This window comes from Mustelus asterias, chromosome 19 (genome assembly GCF_964213995.1).
Source record: "Mustelus asterias chromosome 19, sMusAst1.hap1.1, whole genome shotgun sequence".
In the NCBI taxonomy this organism is placed as follows: Eukaryota; Metazoa; Chordata; class Chondrichthyes; order Carcharhiniformes; family Triakidae; genus Mustelus; species Mustelus asterias.
This window is the reverse complement of record NC_135819.1, coordinates 30870244-30893301: the sequence shown is the minus strand read 5'-3', so window position 1 is coordinate 30893301 and position 23058 is coordinate 30870244. Positions and strand designations below refer to the sequence as shown.

Here is a 23058-nt window from a genome sequence, read left to right as displayed (position 1 = left end):
AAATCAATTTGAATCAGAACAGGCTTTTGAATTTAGCCAATCAGTTTAAATCAGGCACTGGGATACCAGCAATCTGAATTTGATGGTTTTGGCAATCGAGGAGCAATCCTATTGTGGGGGATGTTGATACGTCATCACAGGTATAAAAGAAGAGGGCAGTGGGACAAGAAGAAGAGAACTGCCATCTGCCAGAGTCATGGTGTGGAGATGCCGGCGTTGGACTGGGGTAAACACAGTAAGAAGTCTAACAACACCAGGTTAAAGTCCAACAGGTTTATTTGGTAGCAAAAGAAAAAAGCTCGTGGCTTTTGCTACCAAATGAACCTGTTGGACTTTAACCTGGTGTTGTTAGACTTCTTACTCTGCCAGAGTAACAGCCTCATGCATGTCTTAGAGAAAGCTCCATCTCGATAGCAAAGGTACCAAAGAAGACAGAGGTTCCAGACAGAAGAATCAACCGAGAAAGACCAGAATATTCCATCAGACGCCAAATTTGGTTGTAATTCAGAGAGTGATTAAAATTCTATATTTTTGTTAATAAGCGGGAATTGTACTTATCTAAACAGCATTCTGTTAGAATAGTGTTTTATTCGGCTTGTTAATAGTTTAGTTAACCTGTTCACTGTTAGTTAGATAAATAAATTGTTACCTATTGATTTTAAACAGAGTGTCAGGGAGTTATTTTGATTTAACCACTACAAGTTTCTGAAGCGCAGGTCGTTCTACTTCACACTCACTTTTACAGATTATGAGGTGAGGCCCTTCTCTGTGAGTGGCCACGTATTAGTTCTCAGAGGGGGGAATCCGCCTCCGCTTCATAACACTAGTTGGCAAGAATGAATAATGCAAGCACATGCATTGCAAACAACATTACCCAATGTCAGCTTCCCACTGTCCACTGAGGAGTGACGACCCAATACTGCCCAGTGACTATGAACTGTGACCTTCATACGGAAATCGAGGAAAAAAGACTTTGGGAATGCGAGGTGCTCAGTGAATATCAGGTGGTCTTTGGACGACCCCAAACACAAGAACCTATAATTCAACGAGTGGAATATATAGAGACACTGTCACAAAGGGACTTACTTGTAAACTCGTGCTATTATCAGAGAACGGAGAGCTGAAGAAACCACTGATGATGCTCATTACTGTGTCTGTCACATATCTCTCCAAGGCGGTGTCAGCATGCTTCCTGTCCGTTGTGGAGTTGCAAACCTTCATCAAAACATCCAGGTAAAGGTGAGTTAAACTCTAATGGTTTAGTCGGGGGAGGGGGGGGGGGGGTTAGACAGCAAGTAATGGGTGAGCTAAAAGGCTGATCGGACAAAGCTAGCTATGCTCAAGCGAGTTGGTAAAAAGCGTCACGCTAAGGCACGTCTGTAGAATAAAACAGCCCGAATCCCTCGAGACGTACAACAAACAATTGGCAATGTGCAAGGGCAGACAAAATGGCAGCAGGCAAAGTGGTTGCCTGTCTGATCCCACACCCCATTTTCTCTTCCATTTTGAATTTATAGAGCGCCTTTCCCAACCTTGCCCTCAGGATGTTCCAAAGCATGCCGCAGCCAATGAACTAGATTGGAAGTGTAGGCACTGTTGTGATGTGGGATACGCAAAAGCCAATTTACACACAGCAAATGTCCCACAACAGGAAGTTGATAATTGCTGAGATAATCTGTATATCAGTGACGGTGTCCGAGGGATAAATGTTGGCCTGGACACTGGGGAGTCTATCCTAGTGAATATCCTAAATAAATTCCTTTCTCACGGTTACAAAGCCATTGCTCAGAGTGGACAGGACAAGCCCTTAATCCTTGCTTGCTCCAAAAAACAATTCAGCTCAAATCCAATTCATGGTCCCACAATCGCACTGGCAAATCTTTCAGGTCCACTTGAGGGGCAGTTTAGCCTTTCATCCAAAGCTCCTCCCACAGTGTAGCACTCCCTCAATGCTGCACTTTCAGATCAGCCTAGGCACATTGCGCAGGTCTCCAGAGTGGGTTTTGAACTCCAGAATTTCAAAGCAAGAGGACTACCAGCGAATTCCGTTGGGGTTAGTGGAAGGGAGCATCTTCACTCCCAGTTTCACGCTTCTGTCTGAGGACTGATCTATCCCTCATTGTTCCAACAGCCATTTCTGAAGAAAACCTTTCTAACAGGAGAAAACTTTTAAAAAACCTTATAGTCTGATGCCACAGAATTATGATATGTGGTTAAAAGATCCCCCTCTCTGTAAATATAGCGAGGTGTAATTATTTACTTATGGATATCAAAAACAGATAACTGCATAATTTAGCTGTTACAATAATATTCAGCATCTGTGTTTTCAAAGGTTTACAATTCAATTGAAACTTATTTGGCAGTGTTTCCTTACAACGCTTTACCTTGCTCTTGCTCTGCCAAAGACTCCCACAAGTGAATAATATTTTTAACATTAAAATAAAAACAAAATATTGCGTGTTGGCAATCGGAAATAAAAACAGAAAATTCCAGAAAAACTCAGCAGGTCTGGCAGCATCTGTGGAGAGAGAATCTGAGTTAATGTTTCAAGTCTGCATGACTCTTCTTCTTCAGAACGAACGAACGAACTAGACAGGGTAGATGCAGGGAAGATGTTCCAGATGGTGGAGGTGTCCAGAACCAGGGGGTCACAGTCTGAGGATACAGAGTAGACTGTTTAAGACAGAGATAAGGAGAAATTTCTTCACCCAGAGAGTGGTCAGCCTGTGGAATTCACTTCCTTAGAAAGTAGTTGAGGCCAAAACATTGTATATTTTCAAAAAGCAGTTTGATATAGCACTTGGGGTGAAGGGAATCTTAGGATATGGGGGGGAAGGCAGGATCAGGCTACTGAGTTGGATGATCAGCCATGATCATAACGAATGGCGGCGGGACAGGCTCGAAGGGCCGAAAGGCCTCCTCCTGCTCCTAGTTTCTATGTTTCGTCCGAAGACTCTAAACATTATCCCCGTTTCTCTCTCCGCAGCAGCTGCCAGACTTAGAGTTTCTCCTGCATTTTCTGTTTATATTTCAGGCTTTTTAAACACATCTAACGATTGTTTCATATTTAATGGGGGGGAATTCAATCTTTAGTTTCTTTCTAATCTCTGTTGGAACTGATGCACTTTGTGGAGATTCCTGAGCAAGACTCACCCGAACCATGTCGACATTAAAATTCTCAAAGAGCTTCCAGATGTGGTTACTTGTGTAAATCTCCTTCATCTCCACCTCGGTGTCCACGTAACAATGGTTCACAAAATTAACGTAAGCTTTCTTCACCTGTAAGGAGAAAATAAAAATCGTCTTTGTCCCCATTCAGTGCACCGAGGAACTGCTCCGTACTCAAAGATAACAATATCAAAGAGAGGTGGAGTTTCTCCTGGTTCTTCTCACTGCTTCATGCAGTCCTTCATTCTCCAACTGCGGGGACCGTAAAGGTCAGCTCCAGCTGCCACTCAATATGGGTACAGCAAAATATAGACCTGGTGGAGACTTGGGCCGAGAATTGGCAGATGGAGCTTATCATAGCATCATAGAAACCCAATAGTACAGAAAGAGGCCATTCAGCCCATTGAGTCTGCACCGACCACAATCCCACCCAGGCCCTACCCCCACATCCCTACATATTTACCCGCTAATCCCTCTAACCTACGCATCTCAGGACACTAAGGGCAATTTTTAGCATGGCCTAACCCGCACATCTTTGGACTGTGGGAGGAAACCAGAGCACCCGGAGGAAACCCACACAGACACGAGGAGAATGTGCAAACTCCACACAGACAGTTACCCAAGCCAGGAATCGAACCCAGGTCCCTGGAGCTGTGAAGCAGCAGTGCTAACCACTGTGCTACCGAGAGTTTAATCCGGACAAATGTGAGGTAATGAATTTTGGAAGGTCTAATGCAGATGGCAAATATACAGTAAATGGCATAACCCTTAAGAGTATTGATAGGCAGAGGGATCTGGGTGTACAGGTACACAGGTCACTGAAAGTGGCAACACAGGTGGAGAAGGTAGTCAAGAAGGCCTCCTAAATTCTCATCCAAATCATTTATATTAAGAGGAGGTATAGTTAGTAAGTTAGTAAGTTTGCAGATGACACCAAGATTGGTGGCATAGTGGACAGTGAAGAAGGATATCGAGGATTGCAGTGGGATCTTGATCAATTGGGCCAGTGGGCTGACAAATAGCAGATGGAGTTTAATTTAGATAAATGCGAGGTGATGCATTTTGGTAGATCAAACCAGGGCAGGACTTACTCAGTTAATGGTAGGACATTGGGGAATATTATAGAACAAAGAGATCCTTAAAGTGGAGTCACAGGTGGACGGAGTGGTGAAGAAGGCATTCAGCATGCTTGGTTTCATTGGTCAGAACATTGAATACAGGAGTTGGGACGTCTTGTTGAAGTTGTACAAGATATTGGTAAGGCCACACTTGGAATACTGTGTACAGTTCTGGTCATCCTATTATAGAAAGGGTATTATTAAACTAGAAAGAATGCAGAAAAAATTTTACTCGGGTGCTAACGGGTCTTAATGGTTTGAGTTATAAGGAGAGGCTGGATAGACTGGGACTTGTTTCTCTGGAGAGTAGGAGGCTGAGGGGTGATCTTATAGCGGTCTATAAAATAATGAGGGGCATAGATCAACTAGATAGTCAATATCTTTTCTCATAGAGGAGTCTAAAACTAGAGGGCATAGTTTAAGGTGAGAGGGGAGAGAGACAAAAGGGTCCAGACAGGCAATTTTTTCACACAGAGGGTGGTGAGTGTCTGGAACAAGCTGCCAGAGGTAGTAGCAGGAGCCATACCAAGCTGTGATACAACCAGAAAGAATGCTTTCTATGATGCATCTGTAAAAGTTGGTGAGAGTTGTAGCTGACATGCCAAATTTCCTTAGTCTTCTGAGAAAGTAGAGGCGTTGATGGGTTTTCTTAACTATGGTATCAGCATGAGGGGACCAGGACAGGTTGTTGGTGATCTGGACACCTAAAAACATGAAGCTCTCGACCCTTTCTACTTCGTCCCCATTGATGTAGACAGGGGCATGTTCTCTTTTACGCTTCCTGAAGTCGATGACAATCTCCATCGTTTTGTTGACATTGAGGCAGAGATTCTTGTTGCCGCACCAGTTCACCAGATTCTCTATCTCATTCCTGTACTCTGTCTCGTCATTGTATGAGATCCAACCCACTACGGTGGTGTCGTCAGCAAACCTGAAAATCATACTCTCTTCCATTGGGGAAAAAGATACAAAAGTCTGAGGCAACGTACCAACCGACTCAAGAACAGCTTCTTCCCGGCTGCCATCAAGACTTCTGAATGGACCTACCTCGCACTAAGCTGATCTTTCTCTACACCTTAGCTATGACTGTAACACTACATTCTGCACTCTCTCCTTTCCTTCTCTATGAACAGTATGCTTTGTCTGTATAGCGTGCAAGAAACAATACTCTTCACTGTATGTTAATACACGTGACAATAATAAATCAAATCAAAATCATAGTTTGAGGATAAGGGGTAAACCTTTTAGGACTGAGGTGAGCGAAAATTTCTTCATCCAAAGAGGGTGAATGAGTGGAATTCACTACCACAGAAAGTAGTTGAGGTCAAAAGGTGTGATTTCAAGAAGAAATTAGATATAGCTCTTGGGGCTAAAGGGATGAAGGGATATTTGGGGGGGTTGGGGGCGGGGGGGGAGCGAAGGTGGGATCAGAAATTTGATGATCAGCCGTGATCATAATGAATGGCGGAACAGGCTCGAGGGGCCGAATGGCCTCCTCCTGCTTCAATTATCTACGTTTCTAATCATTGCAAATTAACTCTTTATATATACCCGAATTTCAAGAAAGGTTAACTAAAAGCCTGCCCAGTCACGCTGCACAACGCGTGGCTGCTGCTGAGAAGCTATTGTTTCAGAAGCTGAAAGATAAAGGATTGAATTTACCTCTGGGATGCAGTCCACGTGTGTGACCACTCGCACAATGTCATCCAGGGGCAGCAGGGAGTTGCATTTAATCTCCGTGTACACGTTCTTGCCCTCGGTACAGGCTGCCAGCAGCTCAACCAGGGTAATGTGGTAATTCAGGGCCCCATTCTCATCACAGCGGTCGAGTTCTGATGCCATCATTTGTAAAAGGAGCGGGAAGGATGCCCGGTCATTGTAAAACACCAGCACGTCCTCGCCCCCGTTAGCCAACTGCAAAAGACACCCAGGACATGCAAATAATTCACACCAATTATTAATTAACATCCCATCCTCACAATAACGTGGCTATTAAAACACGAGCAAATTGTATCAGCAAAAGGGATTGGGCCTGTCGTGCTAAACATGAGCGCCCCCTGGTGACATATAACCAGTATCAATTCCTCGTGACATCGTGTGGGCTTTCAACCAATCAACCGATGCCCTGGGTCAAACGGGATAGCATGCTACCTCCATCTATCACCGAAGAGAAGGCGCGGGCTTATGGAGCACAACTCCTCTCTAAGGTATCATCCAGAATAACTTGTGCCATGTGCTTCAAACTGGCAGCCTTCCTAAACACAGCAAGATCCCACAACGTCATAGAATAGAATCCCTACAGTGCAGAAGGGGGCCATTCAGCCCATCAAGCCCGCCTTGACAACAATCCCACCCAGACCCCCCATCCCCGTAACCCCACATATTTACCCTGCTAATCCCCTGACACTAAGGGGCAATTTAGCATGGCCAATCCACCTAACCAGTACATCTTTGGACTGTGGGAGGAAACCGGAGTACCCGGAGGAAACCCACGCAGACACGGGGAGAACGTGCAAACTCCACACAGTGACCAGAGGCTGGAATTGAACCCGGGTCGCTGGCGCCATGAGGCAGCCTCCGTGCCAAGAGCGTCAAAGGTTTATACCTCTGCACATAACCCTTCTTTGAGGCGTAAGCATAAATATTGAAGTTTTTAAAAATGTCTCTAGCTGGCATTACAAACAAGATTGAAATTCCTCCCTTTCCCCCTCCACACTGATCAAATTCATGAGTTATCTTCCACCCCAGATAAAGAGCGGGTCCTGTGTGCACACCACCAGGCATGGAAGCCTCGATCACAGTGATGACGACTCGCGTCAGAGGCTGGGATTTCAAACAACAGATGAACAATCAGTTGATTGAATTGCTTTATTGAAGGTAGTCTTAGCTAAAGGAGAATGCTGGTCAGGGGGTGGGGTGGAGAGGGGGCTGTGTTCGTTATTGAATGGAGATTAGGAATGTTGTGTGCAAACTCACCTCCAATAACACAGTCATATAACACCCATCTTGTATTGCAATCACAGGCGGCACGGTGGCACAGTGGTTAGCACTGCTGCCTCACAGCGCCAGGGACCCAGGTTCAATTCCAGCCCAATTCAGTGACCTGTGTGAAGTTGATCTGTGTGAAGTTGGCACATTCTCCCCGTGTCTGCATGGGTTTCCTCCCAGAGTGCAAAGATGTGTGGGTTAGGTGGTGGATTGGCCATGGTAAATGTCACGGGGATAGGGTGGTTGGAGACCCTGGGCAAGATGCTCTTTCGGAGAGCTGGTACAGACTCGATGGGCCGAATAGCCTTCTCTCTGCACTGTCGGGATGATCTATGAAGCGTCATTCCACAGAACGCACACTCTGAATGGATGAGTGGGACTGTGACAAGCAGTACGTTAACAAACAAAGAGGATGGACGAGCAAAATATCCACTGAAAATCTCAAGCAGTCGGGATTGTGAAAGGCAACGTGTAAAATGTTTTGGTGCGAGTTCAAATGCTGGTATCAATTTAGACACAGCCACCAATTAACTAAAGGAGCTGGCATTTCCTCATTGTCCAAGAGTTTGCCCAAGGATCTAACCGTGATTAGTGATCTCTTTATGACAATCTCGTCGTGAGTGCTGATTGCTTTTACCTCGGTCATGACCATGTCTTGACACTTTTTCACATACTTCCCGTCTGCTTTTACGATGGTCTGTAAGAATTTAAGGTACAACACGTGGCGACCGTGCGTTTCTATGCAGTGCACAAAGTGCTGAACGACCCTCTCGCTGATCTCGTTGCAGATGTGGTAGTTGTTTAGGAAGATGTGGCGCACGGTTTCTGCTTCCAGGAGCTGCTGAGGAACACAGTGTCATCAATGTGCAGTGCCAGTCCCGATGGCCAGGAAGGCAGGGGAATCACATAGCTCACCATGTCCACAGCCAATAAAACTGAGCAAGCTGAGGCCTTCGCTCATTTCAATTATAGTCACAGTGCGTGGATTTCCTAGCGACCCAATGTTTAGAGGCAACAGAGAGTTTACCGCACAGAGAGAGTTTGCCGCACAGAGTTTACCGCACAGAGAGTTTACCGCTCAGAGGCCACTCAGCCCATCGTGTCGGTGCCGGCTGAAAAACGAGCCAACCAGCTTCAACCCACTTCCCAGCTTTTTAGCTGAGATGTCAAATCACAGTGACGACGGTCCTCGCCCACTTTCCAGCATTTGGTTCTAAACCCTGCAGGTTACAGCACTTGAATCATAGATTCACAGAATCCCTACAGTGCAGAAGGAGGTCATTCAGCCCATCAAGTCTGCGCTGTTTCTCTGTTAGAGCATCTTACCCAGGCCCACCCCCACCCTATCCCCGTAACTCCACACATTTACCTCACTAATCCACCTAATCTGCACATCTTTGGACACTAAGAGACAATTTACTATGTCCAATCCCCCAAACCACACATCTTTGGACACTAATGGGCAATTTACTATGGTCAATCCCCCTAACCCGCACATCTTTGGAGTGTGGGAGGAAACCGGAGCACCCGGAGGAAACCCACGCAGACACGGGGAGAATGTGCCGAGTCCACACAGACAGTGACCCCCAAGCTGGGAATCGAACCCGGGTCCCTGGCTCTGTGAGGCAGCAGTGTTAACCACTGTGCTACCCTGAAGTTCAAATCTAGACACCTTTTAAATAAGTTGAGGGTCCCCTGCCCCTTTCAGACAGCGAGTTCCAGACCCCCACAACCTTCTGGGTGAAAAATCTATTCCTCATCTGCCCCGTAATCCTTCAGCCTGCCCGACGGAGGTTTACTATTTGTTAACCTTTACCCTTTGGGTGGCGGATTGGAGGATGGATGGGTAATCTGCCCAAAGTATGAAGGTCAAATCAACAGCTGCTGGCTGCTCAGGGAATAACATCTTCATAGAACTTTAATGGCCCAGAATCACTTCCTGATCAGGCTTCCATGCCAGACCTTTAGGATAAAGCAACTTGGCTGCTTTCTCCTAAACCGTACCATATGTCCCTCTGCGAGGGTTTGACATCTCAGCTAAAAAGCAGTATCTCTGACCGTGCAGCACTCCCACAGTACTGCACTGGAGTCTGTAGGATTTGGTTTCTGCATTGGAGGAAATACACTCAACTGTGTGGCAACACTGTGTCTTTAAGAATGTATTTGTGTCGTGTTCTGGTGCAGGATTTTATTTTAGCCGTTTGTTTTATTTATCAGCGCCGCTTTGTCTACAACCGACATCCCCTGTTGTTACTGCAGCAGCATAATTGATCTTAATTGCTGCAATATTTGTTTTAACCTGGATTCATGCAGGGTTATGATGTGGAGATGCCGGCGTTGGACTGGGGTGAACACAGTAAGAGTTTTAACAACACCAGGTTAAAGTCCAACAGGTTTATTTGGTAGCAAATGCCATTAGCTTTCGGAGCGCTGCTCCTTCGTCAGATGGAGTGGAAATCTGCTCTCAAACAAGGCACACAGAGATACAAAATCAAGTTACAGAATACTGATTAGAATGCGAATCTTTACAGCTAATCAAGTCTTAAAGGTACAATGTGAGTGGAGAGAGCATTAGGCACAGGTTAAAGAGATGTGTATTGTCTCCAGACAGGACAGCCAGTGAGACTCTGCAATACACATTACTGACGAAGGAGCAGCGCTCTGAAAGCTAATGGCATTTGCTACCAAATAAACCTGTTAACCTGGTGTTGTTAAAACTCTTACTGTGTTCATGCAGGGTTGTCAGGCTAGTGTTTTTCCTGGCGTTTTTCAGAGTGGGATTTGATTAGAGTTTTGACACAAAAATTCATGTGAGTGGGCAGGGCTAGGCTCACAGAGAGATACCCAGTGCAGTTGCTGTTTGGGAGCTGTAGAGAGAAATATCTCTATCTCTGTCTGAAGAAGGGAGACTGGAATCAGCCGGAAAATAGGTCTCTTTCTCTGAAGTTCTGCTGTTTGAAGTTAGGTCTTTCTCTGGAGGCTGCTGTATGGGAGTCAAAAGACAGGTGTTTTTCTGAAAATGTCCAAAGGGTTTAAAAGGCTGAAAATCTAGTATCCAAGCAAGGCGATTTCTTTTGTGCTAAATTATTCTGAAGAGTGACTTATGCCTGTGAGGATATTGCTTACATTGGAACTATAGAGATAGCTAGCTGTTCAGAATTATACCTTGTCATGTTTAAGTATTTCAATTGATAAAAGTTACGCTAATTCTCTTTATTATATTTTAACTATGTTGTTAAATAAACTTTGTTTGATAAAAGCTTCCTAGTGGGTCACTTGAATCATACCTGGAGTGAAACACTTTATGCTCACACTACTGCAAAAATCAAATAAAGCTGGGGTCTAGTCTAACTTCATAACAGACTTTGGAGTTTCTGGTCTGGTCCCTAACAACTGCTACACATTAAACCTGCCTTTTGAAGTGGATTGACCTTTCTAGCAGCTGACAGGAGAGCAGTCATGCCAATAAAGAACAAAGAACAATACAGCACAGGAACAGGCCCTTCGGCCCTCCAAGCCTGCGCCGCTCATGTGCCCAACGAGACCATTCGTGTGTATCCCTCTATTCCCAGTCTGTTCATGTGGCTATCTAGATAAGTCTTAAACGATGTCACACAGAAAGGCACAAAACAATCCAAAGATGTCCATCCACAGCAGTTCCGCTAAACCGCAAGGCGAGGAGCATCAGAATATCAGATAAAGAGTTCACTGGGAGGGTACTCACCCCAGGTGTAAGGAACAAGTTGAGATGTTTGTGGAGGAGGGCCTGATTCTGTGGATTTCCCGCACAGAAATTCTGCACAAAGCCATGGGCCAAGTTCATGATTTCGTTCATTTTGTTGTCCGTCTGCAGTCAAGCGGGAAATACAAAATCAGATTAGCCCTGGTGGGTTGACAACAAGGGTCCGATTCTTGTTTTCTCGCGTAAGTCGCATATGGAATATTCAAATTGGGGAGCCAGCCGCCTGAGCAGAGTTTAATCGGAAAGATTACCTTGTCGTATGGGATTTGTAAAAGGTCCAACACTGCAGCGTGAGCCCCCATATTCTTCAACAGACGTTGCTGCTGACTCCGACTCCTCCTCATACTCTGAACACACAGCTTACTCAGCCGGATCAAAATCTGCAACACAGAACATCAGCGCCTAAGTGCTCGTTACAAACCAAAACTTAAAAGCTTCGTCACAACTCTCAGAGGCCAACATGGAAAATTGCAGCAGATCATATCTCAACGTCTATATATATTTATATATTATATAATCTTATAGAATCCCCACAGTGCACAAGGCCCATCAAGTCTCCGCCAACCACAATGCCACCCAGGCCTATTCCTGTAATCCCACGTATTTACCCTGCCAATTCCCCTGACACTAAGGGGCAATTTAGCACGGCCAATCAACTTAACCCGCACATCTTTGGACTGTGGGAGGAAACCGGAGCACCCGGAGGAAACCCACGCAGACACGGGGAGAACATGCAAACTCCACACAGACAGTGACCTGAGGCCGGAATTGAATCCTGGTGCTATGGGGCAGCAGCGCCAACCACTGTGCCGCCGTGCCCCCGTCTGAAAAAGAAATCTCAACTAAAAAAAGCCTCAAGATGATTCCTACCTTGAGGACTTTAGTTACTAGGATAGGTTTAAAGAGCTGGGTCTGTTCTCTCAGGGCAACCTCGACTGTGAAATGATTGGATAGAAGCTTATAAAATAATGAAAGGACTGGACTTTATTCCTTCATTGGATGAGGGCGTCACTGGCTGAGCCAGCTCCCTAACTGCCCTTAAACGGAATGGTTTCCTAGACCATTTCAGAGGGCGGTTAAGAGCAAACCACATTGCTGTGGCTCTGGAGTCACATGTAGGCCAGACCGGATAAGGACGGCAGATTTCCTTCCCTAAAGGACATTAGTGAACCAGATGGGTTTGTACGACAATCGATGATGGTTTCATGGTCATCATTACTGAGATTAACTTTAAACTCCAGATCTATTAATTGAGTGTAAATTCCAATAGCTGCCGAGGTGGGATTTGAACCCATGGCCCCAAAACATTAGCTTGGTCTCTCGATCATTAGTCTGGTTGTATTACCATTAGGCCAGCAATTCCCCCTCTCTTCCCCCATTCCCGGAATCCCTACAGATTATTGAAGAACGGGGTGGAAGGGAGAGATGAGTTTATAAGTCTGAAAGTTGGGCAGTTCTTGCACTGTCAGAGAGGGCTGAGCCTCTGGAAGGGGTAGCGGCTGGCGTTGTGGGGGAGCTGACTTCCGTTTGTCTTCAAAAGCGAGCTGGGACGATTCTTGTCTGGGGCATCGTAGTGGAAGCAAGTGCTTGAACAGTTAGGGGGAGTGGTATTGTCACTGGACTAGTGATCCAGAGACCGAGAGTGATGCTCGAGGGACCTGGGTTCAAATCCCACCACAGCAGATGATGAATTCAATAAAAATCTGAAATTAAAAATCTAATGGTGGACATGAAACCATTGTCGCAAAAAGCCATCTGGGTTCACGAATGTCCTTTCAGGAAGGAAGTCTGCTGTTGTTAGCTGGATATTGGCCCTGGGTGGGTATGGATGTGAAGTTGGAGCATCACACCACGATTCTCTAAGCCAGTGGTTCCCAAACCTTTTTCACTAGGCCGCACTTTCGGAATGAAAATTTGCTCGCGCCACACCGAATTTTTTATTGATAAGAAATACATTCAAAAACAAAAAAAAACTCCGGGCAGTGCTTGATTCATAACATAGAACACAACTACTTTATAATATGATCATGGGACATCCAGAAAGTGTAAAACAATGCTTCTTTAAACCATGTTTAAATGTTTCTTTGATTGTCCTTGAATCTTCCCGCCACACTTGCCATCCTCTCTCGCCGCACCCTTTGGGAACCACTGCTCTAAATATTATCAGGAGCATGGGGCTGGCTTGAAGAGCCAGCTGTTATCATTCCCAACATTTTCAGAGGGAAGCGATGATAGAGAAGGTGGTGAACCTTCTGCGGACAGATCGAATCTATGAATTTCCGCTATCTCTAACTTGCTGTGCTGTTTCTCCCCTCACCTGGAGGTAAATGCATTAGGTTTAGTCTGAATATAGTCTGGCAGTGGTATTTTATGCTTTTTAGACAGGATGTAGGAAACACAGGAAATAGGAGCAGGCCATTCAGCCCCTCAAGCCTGCTCCACCATTCAACTAGATCAGGGCTACCTCAACATCATTACATCATTTTCCCCACAATATCTCCATATGCTTTGATATCGTTAATATCTCCAAATCTACTGATTTCTGTCTTTAAGTGGGATAGCTTGATCTTGGTTTCAGATAAAGCTCGGCACAACATCGTGGGCCTGTTCTGTGCTGTACTGTTCTATGTTCTATGTTCTAACATACTCAGTGACTGAGCTTCCACAGCCCACTGGGCGAGAGAATTTCAAAGATTCACCTCCTCTTTCCTCCTCATTCAGTCCTGAGTGAATACCCTCTTCACCCTGCTGGTCATTTCAATGCCGCCACCTCTGACCTCGGCCTGCCCCAGAGTTCTAATGTAGTTCGAGGCAAATCCAGGGAACACACCACCCACCGTGGCTGGAATTCTCCGGCCATTCACACCCCGCTGCTGCTGTCAGCACGAGCGGAGAATTTAGCGCTCAGCCAAATCTCCAGTCAGTGCAGCGGGACTGGAGGACCCCAGCTGCAGGCGAGGTTGGAGAATCCAGCCCCTCATCTTTCCATCTCGGCCTTCTCGCTCTACAGCCTTCGAGCTTAAAACCGAGTCAACAACTTCAGATCAGAACCTCAGCTTCCGCCTTGTGTAGAGTGCTCCGTGTCATTTCTGGCGGATTTCACTTGTAAAGGTTTCAGTTCAAGGAACACATGGTCTGCTCCTGAAAACCGTCTAGGCAAAGGCCCAACCGATGCCCTCAAACACCACCTGGAAGGTGCAATGTTGAAGCAGAGTGGGGCCTCTGACAAAGTGGAGCTCGAACTTTAACAGGATGTACGCACCTCTTTCACAATCTTGTAGTTGTTGCTGCTGTTACTGTCAATTTGTGGTTTCTTGTTGCCATCTTGCACAGGACTTAAAATTCCTGGGTCCTTCAATCAAAGAATGAAGAAATAACAGAAAGCCAGAGAAAGGAAACCTCGTGTTCGACTCATTAACCAAGAAAAAGCCTGCTTCTCTGTTTCAAAGACGGGGTTAGCCAATTTGAGAGTTCAACTCAAAGAGCTGGACCAAACGCACAGGAGATAGTGAGGGCATGAGAGCATGTAGGGGACGATAATAAAGTCTGGTGGTGGGGTAGGTAAGGGACTGGAGAGGTAGTAGAGCCCTTGGGGAGGCAGTAAGAGCCTGGGGGGAGGGGGGGATGGGACAAGGATTGGGGAGAAGGCAGTAACAGGGAGTGGTGAGGGGGCTGAGCTAAGGCCTGTCACTTTCTCAGAGCGGAGCTTGGTGGGGGAGGAGGTCACTTACAAAACGGGAGTGGGGAGGAGTCAGAAGGTGATGGACATTTCAACCCAGCAAATGTCTCGTAGTGGCACCATTAACAATCTCACACAGCGAGCGTGTAGAAACAGAGGTATATTTCCACGTCAGGATGGTGAGCAACTTGGAGGGGAACTTGCAGGAGATGCTGTCCCCCACCTGCTGTCCTTGTCTTTCTAGATGGAAGAGATTGTGGGTTGGGAAGGTGCTGTTGAAGGAGCCTTGGGGAGTTGCTGAGTGCATCTTATAGACGCGATACACTGCGCGGACTGTGCGTCAGTGGTAGATTGAACGGGCAGGATCCTACTTTAAAATGTTATTTTTTAAAAAAATTCTCTTCATAAACATTTCTTAATATACAGATATTACGATTGAGAAATTGGGACTGTTTGATTAATATAACTGAAAATAAAAAATATTTTTCATTTAATCAAAAAAAGCAGTTTCTATGTACCATCTGTCAGCACCCAAAATTAAAATGACTGAAAATGATTTAAATATACATTTAATCATCATATTGCATTACAGTAAACAGTTCCCTCTTTTTTTAAAAAAAATTGAATTTAAAGGTTTTTAAAACATATTTAGTGGTGCCAATTGGCCCAATTGATCCATCTTAACCTTTGGGGCCTTCCTGAAGGCCTAAAAATGAGGCCAAATATTGTGAGCTCCCATTGGTGATTTGTCCATTCTGGGGGTGTGGCCAGGGAAGCACGTTGCTTCTAAAACTAATGCAAAAGATCAGCAAAACCTGACGAACTTAAAATTCCGTGATCTTTTTGTGCTGTGGTGAAGTTGAGTAGAGCCATTGTAGATTGAAAAGTAGGATGTTAGAATTTGGCGTCTGTAAAATTATACAATGCTAGGAGGGGAAAGCATTGCATGGTTCTGGTAAAATGTGACTTTTTTGTGCTGAGGAGGTTAAAAGTGCAAGTGCCCAAAATTAAACATTTGTATCCAAAGGCCAAGCAGCAGCAGAAAAATGGTTTTCCTACAGGCCAAGGCAAAAGAATTAAAGGCTTTTGAATTTAGCCAATCAATTTGAATCAGGCAATTAGATACCAGTAACCTATTAGATTCAAATCTGTTGGTTTTGGCAACCTGGGACCAATCCTATTGTGAGGGATATTGATATGTCATCACAGGTATAAAAGCAAGGGGGCAGTGGGACAAGGCGGGAGAGAACAACTGCCCCCTGCCACAGCTGCATCGAGATAGCAACGGCACCAAAGAAGAAAGAAGCGCCAGGGACCTGGGTTCGATTCCCGGCTCGGGTCACTGTCTATCCGGAGTTTGCACATTCTCCCCGTGTCTGCGTGGGTTTCCTCCGGGTGCTCCGGCTTCCTCCCACAGTCTGAAAGACGTGCTGGTTAGGTACATTGACCTGAACGGGTGCTGGAATGTGGCGATAGGGGAATTTCACAGTAACGTCATTGCAGTGTTAATGTAAGTCTTACTTGTGACAAATAAATAAACTTTATTTACTTTAGAATCAACAGAGAAGGCCCAGAATATTACGGAAGACACAAAACCTGGTTGTAATTTAGAGAGTGACAAAAGTTCTATTTATTTTGTTAATAAGTGGGAATTATATTTATCTAAACAGCATTCCATTAGAATCGTGTTTTATTCAGTTTGTTAATAGTTTAGTTAACCTGTTCACTGTTAGTTAAATAAAGTGTTACGTGTTGATTTTAGAGAGAGAATGCCAGAGTTATTTTGATTTAACCACTGGAAGTTGCTGAAGCACAGATCACACCACTTCACACTCACTTTTACAGATTATTGGGTGAGGTACTCCTGTGAGTAGTTAGGTGTTAGTTCTCAGAGGGAGGATCAACCTCTGCTTTATAACAATACCAAATTTGGGCAAATTGCGCTGAGTAACCAGGGTAACTGGGTGGAAAAGCCCAGGCCTGTCTGTTCAACAAACCTCAGTCTTCACATCATCTGTCCCTTCAGCCTGGATTTCGCTGCTGCCATAGTTCCCTTTCTTCTCCACCCACAGTTCCGATTTTTCTACAATTAATCGTAACAAGTCGAGATCAGCTTTAATTTGCTTGTAGTTGTCCACATCCTGAGAGGAAACCAGCAGCTGGACCTGAATAATATTTAAAAGAAATAGGCCGTCAATACTGGTTAAAGAGCTCATTTCAATCAAAGATCTTTCCTATTTTATTCAAAAGAATTAAAAGGATGCACAGTTATCGATTAATCATCGTCCTCTACAAAACCTTTGCTGCCATTGGCACCTAGTGCTTAGCCATGCCCTCTGACCTACCTTCGCTCCTGTCCAGACAACACCTCAAACTTAACATTCTTATCCTCACCTTCAAATCCCTCCTTGGCGCTCCCCCCTTCCTGTCTCTAAGTCTCTACGTGCCGACCACTCCGCAGGGTCTCTGTGCTCCTCTAATTCTGGTCGCTCGTGCCTTACGTACTTGCTTTGCCCTCCAATTGGAGGCCATGGTGCCAGTCACCTACGCCCCAAGCTCTGGAATTCACTCCCCAAAACGCTTCACCCTCCTTCACCCCCAGTACCCTCCTGGCTACGCACTGCCCACCTCCCTCACCTCTTTAAGTCGCTGATTAACATCTGAGGAGCACTTTTGCCTGCTTTGTTATGCCAAGGGTGCAATATAAATGCAAGTTGTTGTTGTTGTAGGATCAGGGAGCGAATGGGAACCATTGTCAGCGAGTAAGGTTTGTAAATTGGAGGTGTCCCCTCTACTTTTCCACAGCGACCCTCTTGCCTGCCCACCAACGGGCACACTCTCACTCCCTCCCCCTACCCCCAAGCAGTACGGACCTTGATCAACCAGCCCCTCCCTCCATTCATCACCCTCCACCCTACTGAGTGCTGAACCACCAGTGTCCCTTACTGTCAGGGGGATTAGCAAGGTAACTACATGGGGTTGTGGGGTGGCGGGGATAGGGCCTGAGTGAAATTGTTATCAGTGCAGACTCGATGGGCCGAATGACCTCCTTCTCCACTGTTGGGATTCTATGAATGAATCCCATTCCTTCCCAACATTATTATCTGCTGTTTCCCAAGGATCCATCCTTAGCCTCTCCCTTTTTGGGGTGGTGGCACAGTGGTTAGCACTGCTGCGTCACAGCGCCAGGGACCCGGGTTCAATTCCGGCCACGGGTCACGGTCTGTGTGGAGTCTGCACATTCTCCCCGTGTCTGCGTGGGTTTCCTCCGGGTGCTCCGGTTTCCTCCCACAGTCCAAAGATGTGTGGGTTAGGTGGATTGGCCAAACTAAACTGACCCTAGTGTCAGGGAGATTAGCAGGGCAAATATGTGGGGTGAGTGGAATAGGGCCTGGATGAGAATGTGGTCGGTGCAGGCTCGATGGGCTGAATGGCCTCCTTCTGCACTGTAGGTTCTGTGAAACAAAATGCTGTCCCTGAATAAGCAAAAGATGCTTCCTTGTAATCCTGTCCCTTGGCGGATAACACAATCCTAAACACCTTTATATTTTGTTCATCAAAAGTCCTGTGAACTAAAAGAAAATAACAAAATAAGAGGAAAAAAAGGAAGGGAAATGAAAAGGAAAGAATTAGACACTGCTGCAATATAGACGTGGAGGCCAAATTATGCACAGCAAGCTCCCACAGACAATAATGGCTTAAATGACCAAATAGTCTGTTTCAGCGATGGTGGATGGAGAAATATTGGCCGGGTCACCGGGACAAACTCCCCTTTTCGTCATCAGAACAATTCCATGGAATCTTCACCTCCACCTGGGACGACAGAGTCACACAGTGCAGTAAAGGCCCATCTGCCCATCCAATCTGTACCGTCAGTAACTACCACTAAAGGCACGCTAATCCCATTTTCCAGCATTTGTCCCGTATCCTTGAATGTCTCAAGTGCTCATCCAAATCCTTTCCTTACAGCATCAGTTTAACGTCTAAACCAAGAAACAACCCTCTGCGAGTGCTGCACTCCCTCAGTCCTGTGCTGGAATGCCAGAGGAGGTGAGAGTTAAAACATTATCACACAAAGGTAAACGATTGCAAGATTTGTACACAGAGGATTTATTTTTGGAATGAAATCAGACATGGAGGTCAGTGAGGTTTTCAGGATTTGACCTCTAACCTTGGATAATTGCCCCAGTGTGCAAAATCCCACACAAATTCATTAAAAAGAGGCAGGAAGACGGGGAGGGCCGAATGGTCTACTCCCGTTTATGTGAGCCAAAGGGAGAGAAGAGAAAGAGATTGGGGAGAGTGAAAATGAAAGGGGAGAGCGAGATGCCCAGAGGACCTAACAGCAACTCGACGAGGGACGATTACCTGCTTAAAAGCCTGCAGAAGCTCTGCTCTTTGGCTGAAGTGTTTGAAGAGTAACTGCAAAGCTCCGGACACCAGCGGGGGGTAGTCATGTTTAATCAGGTGTATGAGGACTCGGAGGAATGTCCTTCCTCCATCATTGTCCAGTTCCACTGGGTTTCTTTCTTGGCTGTGGGAGAGAATTAAATGGTTTGCACATCACAGAATCACTATGGAGCAGGAGCTATTCAGCCCATTGTGTCTGCACTGGTTCTCCAAACAGGCAGCATGACTGAGTGCCGTTCCCCTGCCTTTTCCCCGTACCCCTGCACATTGTTTCTACTCAAGTAGCCATCTAATGCCCTCCGGAATGCCTCCGCCACACTTCCAGGCAGCGCATCCCAGACCCAAACCGCTCGTCGAGTGAAAAAGGTTTTTCTCGCATCACATTTGCTTCTTTTGCAAATCACTTTAAATCTGTGCCCTCTCGTTTTCGATCCTTTATTAAGCGGGAACAGTTTCTCCCCATCTACTCTGTCCGGCCCCCCTCATGATTTTGCCCATCTCTATCAAATCTCCTCCTAACCGCCTTCTCTCCAAGGAGAACAGTCCCAACCTCTCCAACCTATCCTCAATCGCTGAAGTTTCTCATCCAGGAACCATTCGTGTGCGCATAGTGAGGCACCCAGAACTGTACACAATACTCCAGCTGAGGTCGAACTAATGTTAAAGCAAAATACTGCGGACGCTGGAATCTGAAGCAAAAACAGAAAGTGCCGGAAAAGCTCAGCAGGTCTGACAGCATCTGTGGAGAGAGAAACAGAGTTAACGCTTTAAGTCTGGATGACCCATGCTCAGATCTCTGACAAAGGGTCATTCAGACTTGAAACGTTGGTTCTATTCTCTCCCCACAGATGCTGCCAGACCCGCTGAGATTTTCCAGCATTTTCTGTTTTGGTTGAGGTCTAACTAGCGTCATGTATAAGTTCAGTGTAACCTTCTTCCTCTTGTATTCTACGCTCCTTTTAATAAAGCCCAGAATATTATATGCTTTATTAGCTGCTCTCTCCACCTGTCCTGCCACCTTTAATGATCTATGAACATGAACACCCAGCTCCCTCTGCTCCTAAGAATTTTACCCCTGACCTTATATCGTCTCCCATATAAACTTGGTAATATGGGTGTCAGCTTCGAGAGATGCAAAATGGAATGTCAATTATTTTACAATATCAGAGTCACAACTCACCCCAATCATTTCTTTTTAAACCATAAAATGTTTGAAACTCGTACCTTCCTGCAAACATAGTCTCTGCCTGTTCTCCAATGGCTTCAAGATCTGGGACTGGACAAAACAAAAGATGCAAACACATTATCAGTGTTGTGATAAAATTTAATTGATCAAGCTCCACTTCCTGCCTCCTGCTCATAGCATCCCGACAGCCCATCGAGTCTGCACCGACCACAATCCCACCAGGCCTCATCCCCAAAACCCCACATATTTACCTTGCTGACCCCCTGCAACTAAGGGACGGTTTAGCGTGGCCAATCAACCTAATCTGTGCATCTTTTGGACTGTGGGAGGAAACCGGAGGAAACCCACGCAGACACGGGGAGAACGTGCAAACTCCACACAGACAGTGACCCGAGGCCGGAACTGAACCCGGGTCCCTGGCGCTGTGAGGGAGAAGTGCTAACCATTGTGTCACTGTGCAGCCTCTCCTTAGTGTATCACGAATAATCACTCCAACAACAGCGGGTAACTGCGACTTTGGGCCACAGGTGAGACAGCGTCAGCGAACTGGCTCACATTCCTCTCCAGTGAAGATCAGCAGGAGATGTATAAACAGACCACCCCATTTACACCAATAACACTAAAGTGCTCCTAGTCTTTTCAGTGCTAACTAAACATCAGTGATCCAATGATGGGTTTCTGATTTCTCTATCCATACTCAAACCCTCGTAGCTTTTACACTAAAAACATGGAGTTTAACCGCATCATTTAAAAGGACTCCCATTAGAATATATTGTGTATGAAGTGTACACACATATTCATGCGTACACTCACTCATTCACTCGCATGCACCTATATCACGATCACTACTGTGGAAGAACAAAGCCAAATTGTTTAAAAATTCTTCACTCACATGCTTATGTTAGTGAATGTTCTGTTATATTTATATTTTTTGTAATTTTAAAAATAGTAGCCCCCACAAACTCACATTGCAGAGTTTAAATTTCAATATAGCCTCATGCTCCCAGTTTTTGCCTCAAAATAGCTAGCAAGACAGCTCAGAAAGGACCATTATGTGTTTAAGTCCGCCAGGGCTAAATCACCAGGTGACAAGTCTGTAAGCCAAGCGCTGTTTCAGCTGCTTCAGGATATAATGAATCACAGAGAACCGCAACTGCCCACTCTCAATCTCAGTTACACTGTGGTGAATGTTCCTTCACTGCCTCTGGGTCAAAATACTGGATCACCCTCCCCAACAGCGCTGGGGGTGTACTTACACCACAGGGACTGCTGTGGTTCAAGATGGCCGCTCACCATCGCCTTCTCGAGTGCAACTAGGTATGACCCAGCCAGTGACCCCCACATTGCACTTTTGAAAATATGAAGAAGCAACGATAGGCTCACTAAAAGGTGGGGAAAGAGAGAAAGGAAGAGGAGGAAGGGCAGAGAAAAGAGAGCGAAGAAGATGGAAGATCCCTTCTCGGCCTTTTGGCTAAAATCAAGCATCAGATCAAGACAAGATGGGGTAATAATGCCTTATCTTGTCAGCTTGGATCTTGTTTGTCTCTCTTGTGGGGACCGTGAATTGGATTCAATCTGAATTTTAATTGATTTTGGGGGCAAGTGAGGAGATGGATTCAGCACTTTCCCCGTCCACTCTGCACACTGACTTTGTAACTTTCAGAATGGAGTTAAAAAAAGAGACAAAGACAATGAGAGGATGAAAGGAGAGAGAGAGAGCGAGAGAGAGAGAGCGAGAGAAAAGTGGAAATGAAGTGAGAGCTGAGGAAAGGGGTGGAAGATTCAGCAGAGAGGAAGAGAGGATAAAGAAAGGGCCATTGTCACTTCTCCCAAGTCAGCTGAAATGTGTTGGCGATGGAAGCTTTGGAGCAGATGATCCACTCTGACAGAGCACGAGGTTCGTGACCCCCAACTCCAGAGAAACAGAGATTTCGCTCCATCATTCAAAAGCAGCACATACTAAAAACCGGCATTGTTCACCAAGTGTACTTCATATTATATAAACCGCTCCTTTGGCAGTACATTGTTATTTGCAGTGTTCTAAGCTGGGTTATAAATAACCTAGGACCACAGGGTGGCACAGTGGTTAGCGCTGCTACCTCACAGCACCAGGGACCCAGGTTCGATTCACAGCTTGGGTCACTGCCTGTGTGGAGTCTGCACGTTCTCCCCATGTCTGCATGGGTTTCCTCCGGGTGCTCCAGTTTCCTCTCACAGTCTGAAAGATGTGCTGGTTTAGGTGCATTAGGCCATGCTAAATTCTCCCTCAGTGTACCCGAACAGGCGCCAGAGTGTGGCGACTAGGGGATTTTCACAGTAACTTCATTGCAGTGTTAACATAAGCCTATTTGTGACACTAATAAATAAACTTTAAAACACTAAAGTACCAACCCCCAAAATACAACCTCGGTGTTTTAAAGAAATCTAAAGGTTCACGCTGTCTGATAGTGAAGAATAAGCTAAATGGCCAGTGATTTGCTGGGTTTTCCCTCCCGCTACTTTTTGAGAAGTGGCTCGAGACCAAAGGATGTGAGTGTAAACCCAGCCAACACAGCTGAGCACGCAGCGAGTGGACACTCACCTGCTACTTCTATCGATAAGCCTGCCGAGGAATCCACAGAACTGTTCTCACCAAATTCCATCTTGTAGATTGACAGCATATAAGAAATGCGATAGTCCAGCCTGACACTGAGGATGAACTGAAAAATAAAAACCAGTTTCACAATTCCAGGCAGGGCAGATTCGCAATAAATAGCAATCACCAACA

General features: G+C 45.7%; 1 protein-coding gene across 5 annotated transcripts in view; it reads right to left on the bottom strand.

The window, feature by feature from the left end:
- The window catches only part of itpr2 (inositol 1,4,5-trisphosphate receptor, type 2), a 252424-nt gene that overhangs the window by 114041 nt on the left and 115325 nt on the right, over positions 1-23058 (bottom strand). For 3 of the 5 annotated variants that reach the window (XM_078235257.1, XM_078235259.1, XM_078235260.1), the window contains 11 exons: positions 22873-22990; positions 20330-20381; positions 19064-19229; positions 16693-16860; positions 14279-14368; positions 11268-11396; positions 10999-11121; positions 7912-8115; positions 5949-6200; positions 3154-3279; positions 1087-1215 (listed from right to left, as the gene is read on the bottom strand). In XM_078235257.1, the coding sequence (XP_078091383.1) occupies positions 1087-1215; positions 3154-3279; positions 5949-6200; positions 7912-8115; positions 10999-11121; positions 11268-11396; positions 14279-14368; positions 16693-16860; positions 19064-19229; positions 20330-20381; positions 22873-22990 (1557 nt within the window). The remainder of the gene's footprint in view (positions 1-1086; positions 1216-3153; positions 3280-5948; positions 6201-7911; positions 8116-10998; positions 11122-11267; positions 11397-14278; positions 14369-16692; positions 16861-19063; positions 19230-20329; positions 20382-22872; positions 22991-23058) is intronic. The other 2 variants (XM_078235258.1, XM_078235262.1) reach the window with 1 other exon arrangement.